The sequence below is a fragment of the Corvus moneduloides genome, chromosome 16, assembly GCF_009650955.1.
Source record: "Corvus moneduloides isolate bCorMon1 chromosome 16, bCorMon1.pri, whole genome shotgun sequence".
Classification (NCBI taxonomy): Eukaryota; Metazoa; Chordata; class Aves; order Passeriformes; family Corvidae; genus Corvus; species Corvus moneduloides.
The window spans coordinates 10,249,284-10,264,105 of record NC_045491.1 but is presented as its reverse complement, the minus strand read 5'-3'; the positions used below and the strand labels follow the sequence as shown (position 1 = coordinate 10,264,105).

General features: G+C 40.8%; 1 protein-coding gene across 1 annotated transcript; it reads left to right on the top strand.

Annotated features, from left to right (window-relative positions):
* The first annotated feature begins 1,458 nt into the window (after positions 1-1,458).
* Positions 1,459-14,281, top strand: RRN3 (RRN3 homolog, RNA polymerase I transcription factor). The gene is made up of 18 exons (XM_032125980.1): positions 1,459-1,558; positions 1,686-1,789; positions 2,275-2,331; positions 3,171-3,260; positions 3,348-3,477; positions 3,918-3,977; positions 4,437-4,500; positions 4,962-5,031; positions 7,128-7,226; positions 7,836-7,931; positions 8,379-8,514; positions 9,287-9,417; positions 10,048-10,178; positions 10,976-11,160; positions 11,447-11,555; positions 11,972-12,124; positions 12,330-12,417; positions 12,801-14,281. The coding sequence occupies exons 2-18, from the start codon at positions 1,697-1,699 to the stop codon at positions 12,957-12,959; spliced, it is 1,851 nt and encodes a 616-aa protein (XP_031981871.1). The 5' UTR covers positions 1,459-1,558; positions 1,686-1,696; the 3' UTR covers positions 12,960-14,281.
* The last annotated feature ends 541 nt before the right edge of the window (positions 14,282-14,822 follow it).

Below are 14,822 nucleotides of genomic sequence, written 5' to 3'. Positions count from 1 at the left end.
CCATATAGTGTCTATTTAAATGGGAACATCTTTATCAGGGAAAGATTAAATTATTAGTAACGCCTACAAAAATCTGTTTGGTGTGACTTGTGAGAGTTGCTGGGAGGGACATAATTATTACAGTAGCAGTTTGTGTAGAGAAGAAGCATAAGTGTATAGCAAGTTGAGAAAGTTGAGAGGGCTAAGGTCAAACAATGGCACGTGTTGCTGCAGCTAGTTTGTGTGAATTGGTGAAGTAAATGTTACATATTCAGCCAAAGTAAGCTTCAAGCAGATTGAACGTTTATGAAGAACTACACTGGAAGCGCAAGTCTCTGTTCATATGCACCTAGGTTGCTTTAGTAGTAGAATTTGTGTGTGTATACAATGTTTCGGAAGGAAAAACAGTTACGAGCTCCAAGACAGAAAGTCCGTAACACATTTTGTTTAATGACAGGTGCTTCAATACAGACCTAGCCTACACAAAGAGGATAAAAACATCCAGAAATCTCGCTTGAAGTTCCTATCCCTCTGTTCTAGCAAATCCATTATTGCTTCCCAAGGTCAAACTCCGCTTTGTTTAGATTTGTTTAGATTTTTGGCCCTCTTTAATCTCAACTAAGTTGTTCTGACCATTTAGTTTATCCCTTCGGATTGCAGTTTTCAGTTGATAACCCTTGCTGTCCAGGCTGGCCGTGCCCTTGGTGTCACCTGTGCTGTGAGGGGCTGCCCGCGGCTCTCACCGCTCGGGAGGAGCTGCCCAAGGGGTCGGGGAGCGCTCGCTTGTGAACGAACCCGGGATGGGATCGCTCCACCGTGGCGCTGGGGATGAATCTGGAATTCCGCTTCCCTGCGGACGGCTCACGCACCGCGGGAGTGGGAGCGCTACCGGGAGTCAGTGTTAAAACCGGAACGGTGACGAGAGTAGAGCTGCCCGGTCCTCTTGCCCGGCTTCATCCCCGCGTACGGGGCGGGAAATGCCCTCTCCGTGCCCCTGCCCGGCTCCCTTGGTCCGCCCGCAGCACGGCGGGCGGGGGCAGCGGCGCGGCTGCTCCCTCTCGGCGCTCCGTGCCGCCGCCCAGCGGTGCCGCTCCGCGCCCGTTTAGCGGGGCCGCCCGGCGGTGCCGCTCCGTCCCGGCTCGCTGGTGCCGCCCCGCGGTGCCGCTCCGTGCCCGTTCAGCGGGGCCGCCCAGCGGTGCCGCTCCGCGCCCGTTTAGCGGGGCCGCCCGGCGGTGCCGCTCCGTCCCGGCTCGCTGGTGCCGCCCCGCGGTGCCGCTCCGTTCCCGTTCAGCGCGGCCGCCCAGCGGTGCCGCTCCGCGCCCGTTTAGCGGGGCCGCCCGGCGGTGCCGCTCCGTCCCGGCTCGCTGGTGCCGCCCCGCGGTGCCGCTCCGTGCCCGTTCAGCGGGGCCGCCCGGCGGTGCCGCTGGGCGGTGCGAGGGGCGGGCCGCCTGGCGCTGTTTCCGCCCGGCCGCGCTGTTTCCGCCGGAGCGGCATGTGGCGGTGCGGGCAGCCAGGACGCGCCGGGCGCGGGGTGCGGCGCCGCGGGCCCCGATAGCGGGGGCGCCGCCGCCACCGCAAGGCAAGGAGGAACGGTGGGGGGACCCTCGGGACGGGGAGCGGCTCCTGCGGCTCTCCTTGCTGAGGAGAGGGTCCGAGGGGTTCCCCGGGCCTCCGAGCGGTGCTCACGCGGCTTCCCCTCCCCGCAGGTGTCGTGACCATGCTGGGAGCGGACGAGTTCATCAGCTCCCCGCCCAGGAAGACTGTGCGGTTCGGGGGGACCCTGACGGAGATTCTGCTCAAGTACGAAAAGGTGACTGCGGCTTCTCGGGGGCCTGCGCTGCGTCCGGGCTGCTGGTTCCTGGGGTCATTCCGTGAGAAGACTCGTTTCGCCTTACGCAAGACCGCGTCTGAAGGCTTAGGGAAAAAAACTGAAGGCAGCTGAGCGTTGTAGGCTTGTGCCAGGCGGTGTTGCTGTGTGAGTGAAAAGATTTCCCCCGTGAGTCAACCTCAGTGGCTGGGTGGATGTAAAACCTGGCTTATGCCAAAGTGTGCACAGGGATCCAGCTGTGTCTGCAGGGAGAGCAGCTGAAAATGAGCTAGCAGCCTCGGTTGTCTTCTGGGACAGCACCCTGTTACTGCTGCTGCAGCCTTCCTGAGCTGCCTTGCCTCTCTTGTGTTCTTGATGTACCTGTTCAGCAATAGTTGGTTGTTCAGATACATTGATGAAATTGGTATTTTTTACTGAAGAAAAAACAAAAGAGAAAGTAATCTCTTTATTTTTGTTTCCCCTGCTAGGGTGATACCACGGATTTTGAGTTGTTAAAGCATCAGCTGTCAGATCCAGACATAAAGGTAAGACTTTGATAGTCAGGGGTCTAATGATTTAAAGTTTGTCTGAGTGTAATCACCAGACAAGTCATTCTGGTGCTTGCACAAATTCTTTGCTTTAAACATTTAAATTGTATTTAACAGCTTTTTTTCTTTGTGGAAACCATCAGAATTTAAAAAATTGTCTATTTATACACATACATATATGCAGGATCGTCATAAATGGTGTCTCATGCTTACTGACTCTGCTGTACCCTTTGAGTCTGTTCCAGATACCATCTTTTCAGGTTGCTGATGCTTGATTATAGAGACACTTTTGTAGATCAAACTGTGGTTTCTGACTTTCATAGCCTTTAAGTTGCATCGAATTTTACCTTCTGTTCTCACTAAATCTTGTTTCATTATGCAGTAACGTAGATATGCATTTAGTAGTTATACCCAGAAGTATTGTTTCACAGCTCTTCTGTATAGCTACAAGTACCCACATTTGCTGTTTCAAGACTTGAATGTTCCTTCTGCTTTAACTAGAGCAGAAGAGAAAAGAAAATTGAGATGGAATGCCATTTTTTAAAAATTCTTTTATGTTCTTTATGAGTGAGATTGCATGCCTTGCTCAGTCTGACTGAAGCATTCCAGGCAGGCTGTTGGTTTAGGAGTTGACATGAATGTATTCTGCATTCAAGAGCTTTCATTGGTGAGGACACAAACTTAAAGAAATTCCTTTCATATTAGTGTGAAAACAATTTGTATTAATCTTTGACTTGTAAACAATTCATCTTTGACTTGTAAGGATTTTGTTATTTTCTGCTAATACGTAATACTGTTTATTTGAATAGCTACCTGTTTTTTCTGCTTATTTTAAGGATGCCCAGATCATTAATTGGCTGCATGAATTTCGAGCTTCTGTTGCATATTTGACCAAAGAGCTTGAACAACTGGTCAGCATTTTGCTGGTAAATATCTGTTTGCTACGTGGGAAGATTAAGAGTTCAGTACTAGAAACGTCCTTCTTTGACATCTTGATCTTTGCTTACTTTTAGAAGCTGCCATGGTTGAGAAGGAGCCGAGAGGTAGTGGAAGAATATCTGGGCTTTCTTGGCAATCTGGTGTCAGCACAAACTGTCCATCTCAGGCCATGCCTCCGGATGATCGTGTCACAGTTTGTCCCCCGTAAGTTACTTCTCTCTTAATCTTCTTTGTTTGCTTATCAAAACCCCTAGATAGATAAGGTCTGTATAAATACAACCCATGACACAATTAATTATTGGGTTATTGAATTTTTTCATGTTCATTGTGATACAGATGGTTTTCTGTACCTAGATTTTAGAAGACATATTCTTGTTGCTAATACAGGTCCTGTTCTGAAGATGCCTTGGAAATGGATGAACTGTATAGTATTTTTACTACTAAAAAACCAAAAGCTGAAGTGAGGATCATTTTAGATGTTCTCAAGAACCTCCTGGTTCTGTAAATAAAAGTCTTTAAGAAAGTCTTGTCGCTAATTTTGATGCTTTAGTCCTGGTGGAGACTGTTGTCCAGTGTGTTTGCTATTGAATTTGTTACCTATAAGATTTATACAATTTTGATATAATAATCTCACTTTTTGCTAGCTCGAATAACCATCAGAGAAGATGATGTGGATATTTCAGATTCTGATGATGATGATGAAAGTGAGTATAAAGGATATATATATGCTGCTGTAGTGCCTTTACTAAAAAAGTATACAGTGCATGTTGCTCCTTTTTTACAAAATTAGTTGGGCTGAGGTAAAGTAAAACATCAAGAAACATCCTTAAATTCCCAAGTCAAAGACTCTCTTGTACTCAAGTGAACCGTGTGCTGACCCACTCCTCATTACTTTCAAAATATTCCTGTTAGTGCAGTATCTGTAGGAATAGAATGCATAGGAAAACATTCCTAGTCCTAGATTGTTCAAAGCCAAAGAAAAGTTAGGAGTTGCTTGGTTTCCATTTTATTTACCTCAATGTACACCCCCTCAAAATAACATTTTGGCCAATGCAGTTTCCTTGGGAATCTTTCAATTGTGTAGTTGATGCAAACTGGTTTTACTGGTTCCTGATTTAGTTTTCTGTAACCAAGTGCATAAGAATACTTTTTTCTTTCTCTAGACGTTTCTGAAAACTTCGATACATGCCACAGAGCATTGCAAACTGTTGCAAGATATGTTCCTTCGTAAGTATAGAATCCCTTGGGTTTGTGTGTTCTTTCCTTGCAGATTTAAAGCTTGTGAACTGATGGGTTTTTCCCCTCTTAATTGGAAGTATAATACTTTGTTTCATTGCATGATTTTTCCCAGTATTCACTAACTGGTAGAATGCTATATATAAACATTGTGAAATTTCTGTCAGGCATCAGCAGCTGGAAATCCTGTTAACAGAAATGGGAAGTAGGAAAAGTGGTGTTGATAGTGGCTTCTATATTCTTCTCTAGTCCATAGTGATATTTGAAGTGGCTTCTAACAAGTGCATTGTGAAAGTTTGCCGCTTATTAGCTGTCCAGTGATCCTTGCCAAACCACATTTTATACAATTGCTTACCTTAAAATAAAGTTACTGTGAAATAAGGTTATTCCAGTACGTCTTTAGAGTGCTAGAGTTCAATATTAGGTCTGATTTTTTTTTAAATTAATTATAGGACTCCACAGTTTCTCATGCCGATACTTGTGGAATTCTTCCCTTTCATTAATAAATCGGAAAGAACTCTGGTAAGAGCTGTGACTATTTTTGTTGATTTTTTCACCTGTTTTTCTAAATGTATAAATGTCATGTATAGTACTACAACTGATTTGATGGCAGTCAATGCAGATTTTTGAAGAGTACTGTTATATAGATATAATAATTATATATGTAATAACCATGTATAGTATTGTGTCTGTTTAGTGTAAGGCTGTCCAAGCATTCTGAATTCCTTGTGCATAAGCATTGTGCTCATCTTTAATGACATCACTGCATATCTTTTCCCCAGGATTGCTTTCTTAATCAATGCACACCATGGACCTCTTTGACGAGGAGTCTCAGGGTTGTGCAGTAGGGAGACCTGTCTCATTTGTTATCTGTGGATGCTAAAAGGCAAGAGCAGAGAAACTTTCCATCTCTGTAGCATTTGTGAAGTTTTTCCTTTCTCCTGCTTTAGCTGAGAAACAGAGAAATCCAGCTTCTCACAGCTTCTCTGTGAAAGCTTTCATTCTCATGCAAACTGGATGGATAACAGTTTGTAAGAATGTAAGCTATTTCTACACCTGCAAGTTGTTGTGGAAACTGTAGAATTGTTTTTAGTCTTGTGAGAATATTTGGAAATGGGTGTCTTACTGCTCAGCCTATCACCTTGAGAGGTGGTGAGTGAATAAGCCAATCATGTGATTTCTTTATTGCGAACTATACTATAAAAGATGAGCTATTCATTAAATGAGGTCTTAGTTCTGCTTTGGCCATATCCTTAAACCTGCACCTATGTCGTGATTTCGCCGTTCTCTGGGAATAACAGCGACAGTTATCAACCCTGAAAAGTCTTTGTCAGAGGAACAGAGGATTTGATAAGCAAACCAGAGATATTACAGGTGAAATCCAAATCACCAGTAGTGTAAAGCCCAAAGCTGTTTTATTGCAACTTTGGTGTAGTGCTTGTGGGCTGAAAAACAAGCTGGAAACTTTTGACAGGTTATGGCTCTTGTTTGATCTTTATATTTACTTGTTCCAACTTGATATGTTGGCACTTTATGTTACAGAATGGCAAAGCCTTGCTCCTCCAGCCAAGTTCAGTTGAAGCTGTGTTTCGAACTCATCAAGTACTGAAAATTCCCCAAAGTTCTTTATATACCTTGCAATTTTTTTTTAATTTATGTTTTTGTTGTTGTTGTCTTAATGCAAATAACTTTAAGCACCAGCTCCCTATCTGTAAAATGGGGGGATAATAGCTCTTAAATGATATTAGGAGATTTATTTACTTACTTAGCAGCTCGGTGAGGAACAAGATGTGAAGAAATGCGTAGCTGTTTTCAGGGCAAAGCTCAAATGAAGTGTAATAAAATATCATCCATGCATTGTTGAATATTTCCAGTTTATACCTTCTCATTAAACTCTCTCCATCCATTTTATGTACTGGCCAAGCCTGTGGAAAAATGAGCAAGATGGTCTGTGGAAAAATCATACGTGCTCATGTAATTAAAGGTTGTGTTATAATGCATATTCACAGGCTATGGTGTACTTAAATGTTGGCACTTTACCTGATTTTATGCACTGACTTGACAGTTTTGCTTTGTGAAAGTTGCAACGTTGTCTTTTGTACATATTTGTGTACACATGGGTGGGCCCATGCATGCTCACAAAACTTGCCTGTTAAGCTGTTTGGTTTATAATCAGAATGACTGAAGAGGCATAGCTGTGCAATTTAGAATTGTTGCTGGTATATTATAATAATCTGAAATAAAGATGCATTGGGTCTCATTTCAAGCAGTTCTACTATAGCTGGTTCTAGATACAGTGAGGCATATGCTTCAGTTTCCTAAAGAAACTCCTGTGAAAATGAATACCTTCTCTTATAGAATCTTTACACTCTATCTAGAGTTAGTGGGGAAAATTTGCATGGAAATAGAAGATTAAGCAGTTAATGGTGACACAGCTTAACTACTGAAAGTTAATGTTTATGTTATACATGAACTTACTCTTGATTTAACACAGTCTGTTTAAACCTATTTCTGGGTCTTTAGATAAGAAATTAAGAGACTTGTTTTCTAGAAGTCCTTTGCAGAAATTTGACTTTCTGTTAACATTATTATGGATATCAATTAATTTTGTGGTTTAGGAATGTTATGTCCATAACCTACTGCGAGTTACAGTGTACCTTCCAACTCTGAGGCTTCAAATTCTGGAGCTTATTGTTGAAAAGCTGCTGAAGTTGGATGTAAGTTTATTTTGTGTTATCTTCTATGGAAGGTCGGTGTTAAAATACACAGAGTAGGAAATGAAATATGCTTCAGTTCAGGCTTGACAAAAAATATGCTTGTGATCATGGGTATAAACCCAGTCAAATTTACATTCCATTCCCAGAATAAAGATGTTCCCACACCTGAGGGTAACTGTATGGTGTGTACTGTTATACCCTGCCTGGAATCTCTGCCAGAATCCAAATAACTTCTGTTCTGTGGTGATCAGTGCTAATGTGCAGAGAATGTGCTTCTCTTTGTGTGGTTGATTGGTCGTGTCATCTCTTTGAAGTAAAAAGATTTACAGTCCTAAAAAAAGACAGGAGGTGTAGCACTGTAAATCATCACAGCTTTTTGCCTCACTGTAACAGTCTGGGGAGAGCTTATGTTGGGGAGGTAAAGTTTCAGAAAGTTTGGAGTGTGCATTCGTGTATGGCACATCATGTAGTCCCTTTTAAAATGTTTATTTAGTCCAGGACAAAATCTTGTTGAGAACTTACTCATGTCTTTTTTATGAATAATAAAAAAACCAATTTCATATTATTGTAATGGTTTTATAGAAATTAATTTCTTGTTTGCAATTGTAGGTTAGCACTCCACAGCAAGATATCGAAGATGCTGAAGAAACTGCTAATAACTGTGCTAGTGAGGAAAAATCTACAGAGGAGGGACTTTTTGATATGGTTGGCTATCTTGTTCTATTAAAATTTTTTTCAGTAAAATTTTCACTTCTGAGGTGGCTGTGAGCTAAATGTAGGAATTCATTACTGCTTTGTTGTTACTGCACTACACACAGCTCTTGAAACCTGAACAGCTGATAAATGATAAATGTATTCTCAGGTATTGACTTTATTCATGTAAACACCCAGTGTACATCCAGGAAATCAACTTCATTATGTAAAAACACAAGCATTTGTGCCATACAGCTAGTTAAAGAATTCATGGTACTTGGCTTAGTGTGCAAAAATTTGCTTATACTGGATAATGGGATACTGCTTTGCTAAAAAAAAAAAAAAAAAAGATGAAACTTTAGCATGTTTCTGAAAGATAAATTTAGTTTCACTTTTTCTGTAATTACTGTCTCCATGATTTGTGTATATAAGAGCTGCACGTGCCATTTTATCTACCAGGAGGAAGATGAGGACAGAAAAGGAAACAAAGTTGTCTCTCCCAGTATTGAGAGAATGGCCCATCCACTGGCAGAGCGCCTGGACATCCTGATGACCATCCTGTTTTCCTATATTAAAGATGTTTGCCACGTGGATGGTGAGTACACTTGCTCTATAACCAAATTTGTTGTTTTGCTAAGTAAGAAACACATAAGAGGAGTTCTTGCTTTCTGTGCTGCAAGATAGAGCAGAACTCTGCCATTATCAGCCTGTAGTCCACATTCCTGCCTCTGCCCAGGTACTGGGAGAGGTAAAGTTAGGACTTCAAAGGTTTAGTCTTCACTTGGAGACATTCTGATTCCATTAAGATGATACTGTATCCTAACTGTAGTAGGGTATAAATGTTTTTATTATTTGCTCTACCTGAGTGTTAGAGTTATGGATCCTTTCAACATCACAAGGACTGGACGTAGATCAAAACAACCAGACACATTAATCAATTGGCTTTGTTACAGGGAAAAAAATATCTTCCACTGTTATGTATTAAGGGTTTGAATTCCTTAGATTTATGTATTTAAAACAATATTTAGAAACCATTATGCTGTATCTTCCCCATGTAAGTCAGGTGATTTATTTCTTAGTGGCTTTTTTCTTGCTCTTCTGAGTGAACACGTTATTGCAAAGTTTGCATGTCTGATGGCTTTGTATGCACAGTCACACAGAGAGATTCTTCATTTACACCACCTTAAAAAGCAGTAGAACTGAACACCTGGATTTTTAGATGTCAGATCAACTGGGAAGTCAGGTTGGCAGTTTTTCTTTACATATTTTTTACTGGTGTAGAAAGATATAAAATACCACTTCTGCAGCACAAGGGTGGGGAAAAAGCCCTGAAATGGCTCATTTTGTTCTGTTTCTTTGTTGTGTAGGCAAGCTCGACATCAGCAACACAAAGGATTTGTATCGGGATTTAGTTTCTGTTTTTGACAAGCTCATTTTACCAACCCATGCTTCGTGTCACGTACAGTATTTCATGTTTTACATCTGCAGCTTTAAATTGGTGAGTAAAAACTGGATTTAAAATGCGGCGTCCTCTGTCATTTCTGCACCTTGTTTTGGTTTTTTTTTACAAAACAGTTGTTCTCTGCTGTAATTCTACTCTGAAGATAGCAAGTACATCAGGAGTCATTAGTATCTTTGCTTTCTCTTCCTTCTCTGTTACTCTTTTCTTTTTTTTTATGGTTGCTCTTCCCATGTTGTTCATAAACCACTTACAGATGGAATCTTAGCAAGTGTGAAGGAACAAACTTGGTTAAAACTGATCTCTTTTACAAGAATCAGTTGGACTCTTGCACCCAAGACATGGTGTGCATGTTTCTTCAGCATCCCAAAACTATCTCAAAGATGCTGTCTGTTAGCTCTTTGATTTGAAAATCCTGTCTGCTGTTTGTTGTTCCCCCACCCCTCTATTTTCCCATCTCTCTCAACAAACTGTTCTTTCTTTTACAACTAAGAAAAAGAGAAATGAGTACTCTTCCATCATGTGTAGGAATAGTTATTTACTGCAGTTATAGGTAGATGTTTTTAATGGTTTGGTTATAGAAATTATGGGAGTTGAGTGTTAGGAATCTATCACTTAAACAGTGTCACCAGTATAACAACTCACAGTTTCTATGTATCTTTTTTCCAGGGATTGGCTGAAGCATTTTTAGACCATCTTTGGAAGAAACTGCAGGATCCAAACAATCCTTCAGTAATCAGGCAGACCGCTGGGAGTTATATTGGCAGCTTCTTGGCAAGAGCTAAATTTATTCCCATTGTGTAAGTTGTTGTCATTCATGAGCAGAACCAAACAATTCCTGCTACTGTGGAGCTTAAGTACAGAATTGGTCTTCTATTCCCACTGCTTTGCCACTAAGCCTGAATCAAGAGTCTTGATTGTCCTTTCAACAATACTGGTTCAGTATTGTCTTGAAGTTTCCAGGAAAGTTTTGCATGTACAGGATGCAGACTGATGATTGCTGAGGTTCATGACTTGTTGTTTAAGGCTTCACTTAGCAAGAAGTGCTGAGCATGGGTAGGTTGTGCTGACTTCAGGCAGAGTCATGGATTCCCAGTGTATCTGATGATCAGAAGCAGATATTTTTAGTACCCAATACTAGGCATTTATACAGGCTCTGAAATGGGGAAGTAATTTGTTCTAGTATTTTGATACAGAAGAGTTAAAATGTCTTCTTTTTTATGTACACAATCTATATTTTTATGCTGTTTGGGGTTGTGACTTTAACACTGGAGATAGTTGGATATTGGAATTACCTGGTGGACATGGGTGGCATTGCTCTGTACTACCTGTAGCCAAGGATTTTAATTGTTTACTGTGTGTTTGTGGATTCATCTCATCTGGCACCCTGTGCTTTCACTGAGACGGGTTTTCAGTACGGATTGATTCATTTTATGCTGAGATAAAGGAGAAGGCTCATAACAGAATCTTTTTTTTATGAAGAGATTTTCTTACTGATGTTTTTATAACCACTGAGATTCTTGAATATTTGTTTAACATCGTTTCTGCACCATTCCAGGTATTATTTTTACACTTCTTTTTTCTCCTTGCACTACAGTACTGTAAAAGCATGTCTGGATCTTCTGGTGAACTGGTTGCATAAATACATTGATAATCAGGATACAGGAGCTAATGCCTACTGTGATGTAGCTCTCCATGGGCCATTCTATTCTACGTGTCAGGCAGTGTTCTATACGCTTATTTTCCGTCATAAACAACTTCTGGATGGCAATTTAAGGAAAGGTGAGTATATTAGGTTTGAAAGGATTCATTAGAAGTTTTACTGTTGCTGTGTTTTGTAGTGGTCAATTCAGTCAAGTATCTGATTGCAAGTTTATGTTGTTGTGCTCTAAATAAAAGGAGGTGGCTTGTACACATGTTGAGGCCAGACCTCCACTGTGAGAGTGCCCTAGGATGTGCTTCTGTGGTGGTGTGCAGAATGCAGGCTTGTCACACTGGAAATTCTTAGAAATTAAGTTCAGTTTATATGATACCTAACCTATATTCGCCCACTGTTCTTATTTTGAAGGTCTGTCATATCTGCAGAGTTTAAATTTCGAGCGCATTGTCATGTGTCAGCTAAACCCCCTGAAGATTTGTATCCCTTCTGTTGTCAACTTGTTTGCTGCTATTACCAGGTACCTACTCATTTACTTCAATTTCAGCTTGGTGCAGATTTTGTGTGTATCTAAAACCAGCACAGGGTTTTGTTAGGCACAGTATTGAATATTATCTGAGGCATAACACTGCCCATATTCCAGGTGTGATAAATTTATTCCTAGTTCAGTTTCAATGAGATCCTGCAGTATTATGAAATGGATTGCTTTGTGTTGGAGCCAGTGTGGCTGTACTTGGCATAAAGTTTATAGGAGCTTAGAGGAAGAGAACAGACTCCTTACCTTGTGACTATCTTGCAAACTCCTAATATCAGCTGGAAAATGGAAGAGAGAAGATGTTTGTTAAAAAATATCTTTTTGTTTTCATACGATCCATCTGAAATTCTTGCTTTGGGTGTGCCAGAAGTGCTTATCTTCTCTTTGTTCCCTTTTTAAAGGAAATACCAGTTGGTGTTCTGCTACACGATTATTGAGAGGAACAACAGGCAGTTCATCCCTGTTGTGCGGAGCGGCACAGGGGGGGACCTTGTGCAGACCTGCACCAACCCCCTCGACAGCTTCTTCCCCTTTGATCCCTACATACTCAAAAGGTAGAATTAAAAAGTAAACAATGCCTTTGTGCCTTCTAGAAAATAATGAATACAACCTGTAGCAATGTTTCTGCTGCTCACTTTTCTCCCTGATCCTTAGTACCTTTCATGTTCTGCATTTTAACCAGACTGTCAAAGGTTTAAATTAAAATGTACCCCTACTGCATATACAAGAACTCATTCTTTGCTCTGTTTCCTCTCTCAGATCAAAGAAAACTATTGATCCAATGTATCAGTTCTGGGAAGAGTTGAGTGCTGAAGATCTTGAGAATCTGAAGAAACCCATTAAAAAGGTAGTCTTCCCTGATCCAAACACAGTTCAGCTATCAGCTGCTTTTATTGCAGAATATTTTTTTAAGTAGATAAGGGTACACTATACATTTAGGGGGAACTGTGACTGAAATTTGGAAGCTTTAGGAATCTATTCATTCTTGTCTTGAGAGCACTTTTCCCTCTTCTACAGCACAGGAGCCGTGTTGTGCTCAGAAAATGGACATGATGATGTCACTGGGAAATCCACCCTGTAGAAGTGATTTAGTTCCCATATTTCATAATCAGAGTACATCTAATTCTTTTACCATTCCAGCTGGTCATGACAATCACAGTGTAAATCCAGGTCTCTATTAAGATTTGGCAGTGTCTTCCTGCTCTCACTGATCCTTTTAAATTTTTGCAGGGTACTTCTGAAGATGAAGACGATGACTTTTTGAAAGGAGAAACCCCTCAAAATGATGGTGTGGTTGAAATTGCTCCAAATTCTTACAAGTCCAACACACGGAGCCCTGTGAGCAGCATTGGCTCCCCTGCAGACTGTTACGTGCCATACCCACTGTGACATGGACAATCAGAAGGGAAAAGGTTGAAAATTGTGTGCAATGTTTTGCTCTGGAAAGAGACTTGAGCTCAACTTTCCAAACTGGCAAATGTTTAAGTGACTACATTTAAGAAAAATTACTGTTTCTTCATCATCAGATTTCTACAGATATGTTATAGTAAAGTCATATGTTGCTAGAAAAGCTGAGAGAATAAATAGGGTGATATTTTACAAATTTCACATTGAAATGGTTTTTATGACTTAGAAGGATTTTTTTTTTTAATAATTTTTTCTGACTCTTCAAAACTTTGTTTACTAATGTTTCTCTACAAGGTTTTATATATCAGGGGTAAAATTCTGGAGTTTCTTCTGCAGATTTGCGTGGGGGCCAGAATTCCACTGTCAGTGCTCTGACTCTGATGACTCTTCTTGGGTTGGTTTCAAAGTAATGGTGTAATCTCTCAATAGGCAGGGCGTGAATCCAGTCTGACAGTGGTTCTTCTACACACATCTCCTCAGCTTTTCCTGTCTGTAGAGCCATACTTGGTGAAGCCACTTGTTAGTGGGAAGCATACTCAGACAGAAAGCATTATCCTTCCTTAAATCTGTAGCTGACACACACCTTTCCCAGCTATGAAAGTTCAGACACGTAAAAGTGATGGTTGTTGGAAGTGTTGAAAATGAGGAAGTAGCTGAAAGTATTACTTGTAGATAGTTTTCTTTGGGGTGCTTGTGAAGCACTCTGAGACAGGTATTTATTTGCAGGATTTGAAGTCTATATGTGAATGCTGAAAATAGGAAAAAAAAAATCTTCCCTTGTGGAAAGGAAGTGATGGTGTCAATGGTGTCCTTGTGTTGTCCATGTGTCTGTCAGTCAGTGTAGAGTTTCTCTGCAGAGGTTTCTTGTCTTCTTTTCATGGTTGCTGTTTTAGATTTGAGTAAGAATATAAACAATGGGAAAAAATAGATGTTATTTGTGTAACATTTAGTTGAAAATTTTATGCATTTGGGACTAAACTCTAATTGCCCTTCTTTAGAATCTGAACTTGGAGGCTTTCAAGACAACATTTTTATTTGGAGCCAATAAAGTTTGATGTAAACAGTGCAATTCTTAACATCCTTGAGAAAACCACATCTCTGTATGTAACTGAGGTGCCCTCTGTGTAGCCTGACTTCTCAGAGTTGGGGTGTTCAATCTGACAGACTGCAGAAATGAGTTTTGGGGATACTGCAAAGTGCATCAGTGGATCTGTTCATCACTGTATAAACTGAGAGGTTTTGGTTTTAACTGTAGTCGTCTTTATTGTCAGTCGTGAGTAATAAACAATAGATTTCCCTCTGAAGTAATTGCATTTTCTCATGGCATGGCAGAACCCTCAGATCAACAGCAAGGAAAACATCTTTTGAAAGATGCCTTTCAGACACTACTTCCAAAATGAGGCTGTGAAAACTTTCCCAGTTGTAATACCAGGTATGTGATTCAGGAGCTTCCACATATCATTAAAAGCAAAAAGAAACAACCCTTAAGTGTAATGTGCAGACATTGAACTTAAACAGTTTTAACTTGTTCTGGAACCTGTGCTGTGACAGCTCTGGTTTGCTCTGTAATTGCAGCCAGGTGTGCTGGCAGGTGCTGGTGTTTTGCTAAAGGGACTTTGTAAATACCAACAGCTGTGAGAGGAATGCTCATCCCTAGGTGCAATTTTGTCTCACCTGAGAAATGCAATGTATCTTTTGAAGAAAGCATTTATTCTGGTATAGAACCATGAAGTCATAGAATAGCCTGGGTTGATGTCTTAGGTTACAATGTAAGGTGTAACCAAAAGTATGTATTCTATCACCATCTTCATAAGCTGTTCCAACCAGGTGGGGCCGTGTTCTTTA

Excerpts from the sequence above, each read along its gene's own strand:
- RRN3 (XM_032125980.1), top strand. The coding sequence starts at position 1,697 with ATGCTGGGAGCGGACGAGTTCATCAGCTCCCCGCCCAGGAAGACTGTG. Across the intron at positions 1,790-2,274 it reads TTCTGCTCAAGTACGAAAAG|GGTGATACCACGGATTTTGA; the intron begins GTGACTGCGGCT and ends TTCCCCTGCTAG. Across the intron at positions 3,978-4,436 it reads TTCTGATGATGATGATGAAA|ACGTTTCTGAAAACTTCGAT; the intron begins GTGAGTATAAAG and ends TTCTTTCTCTAG.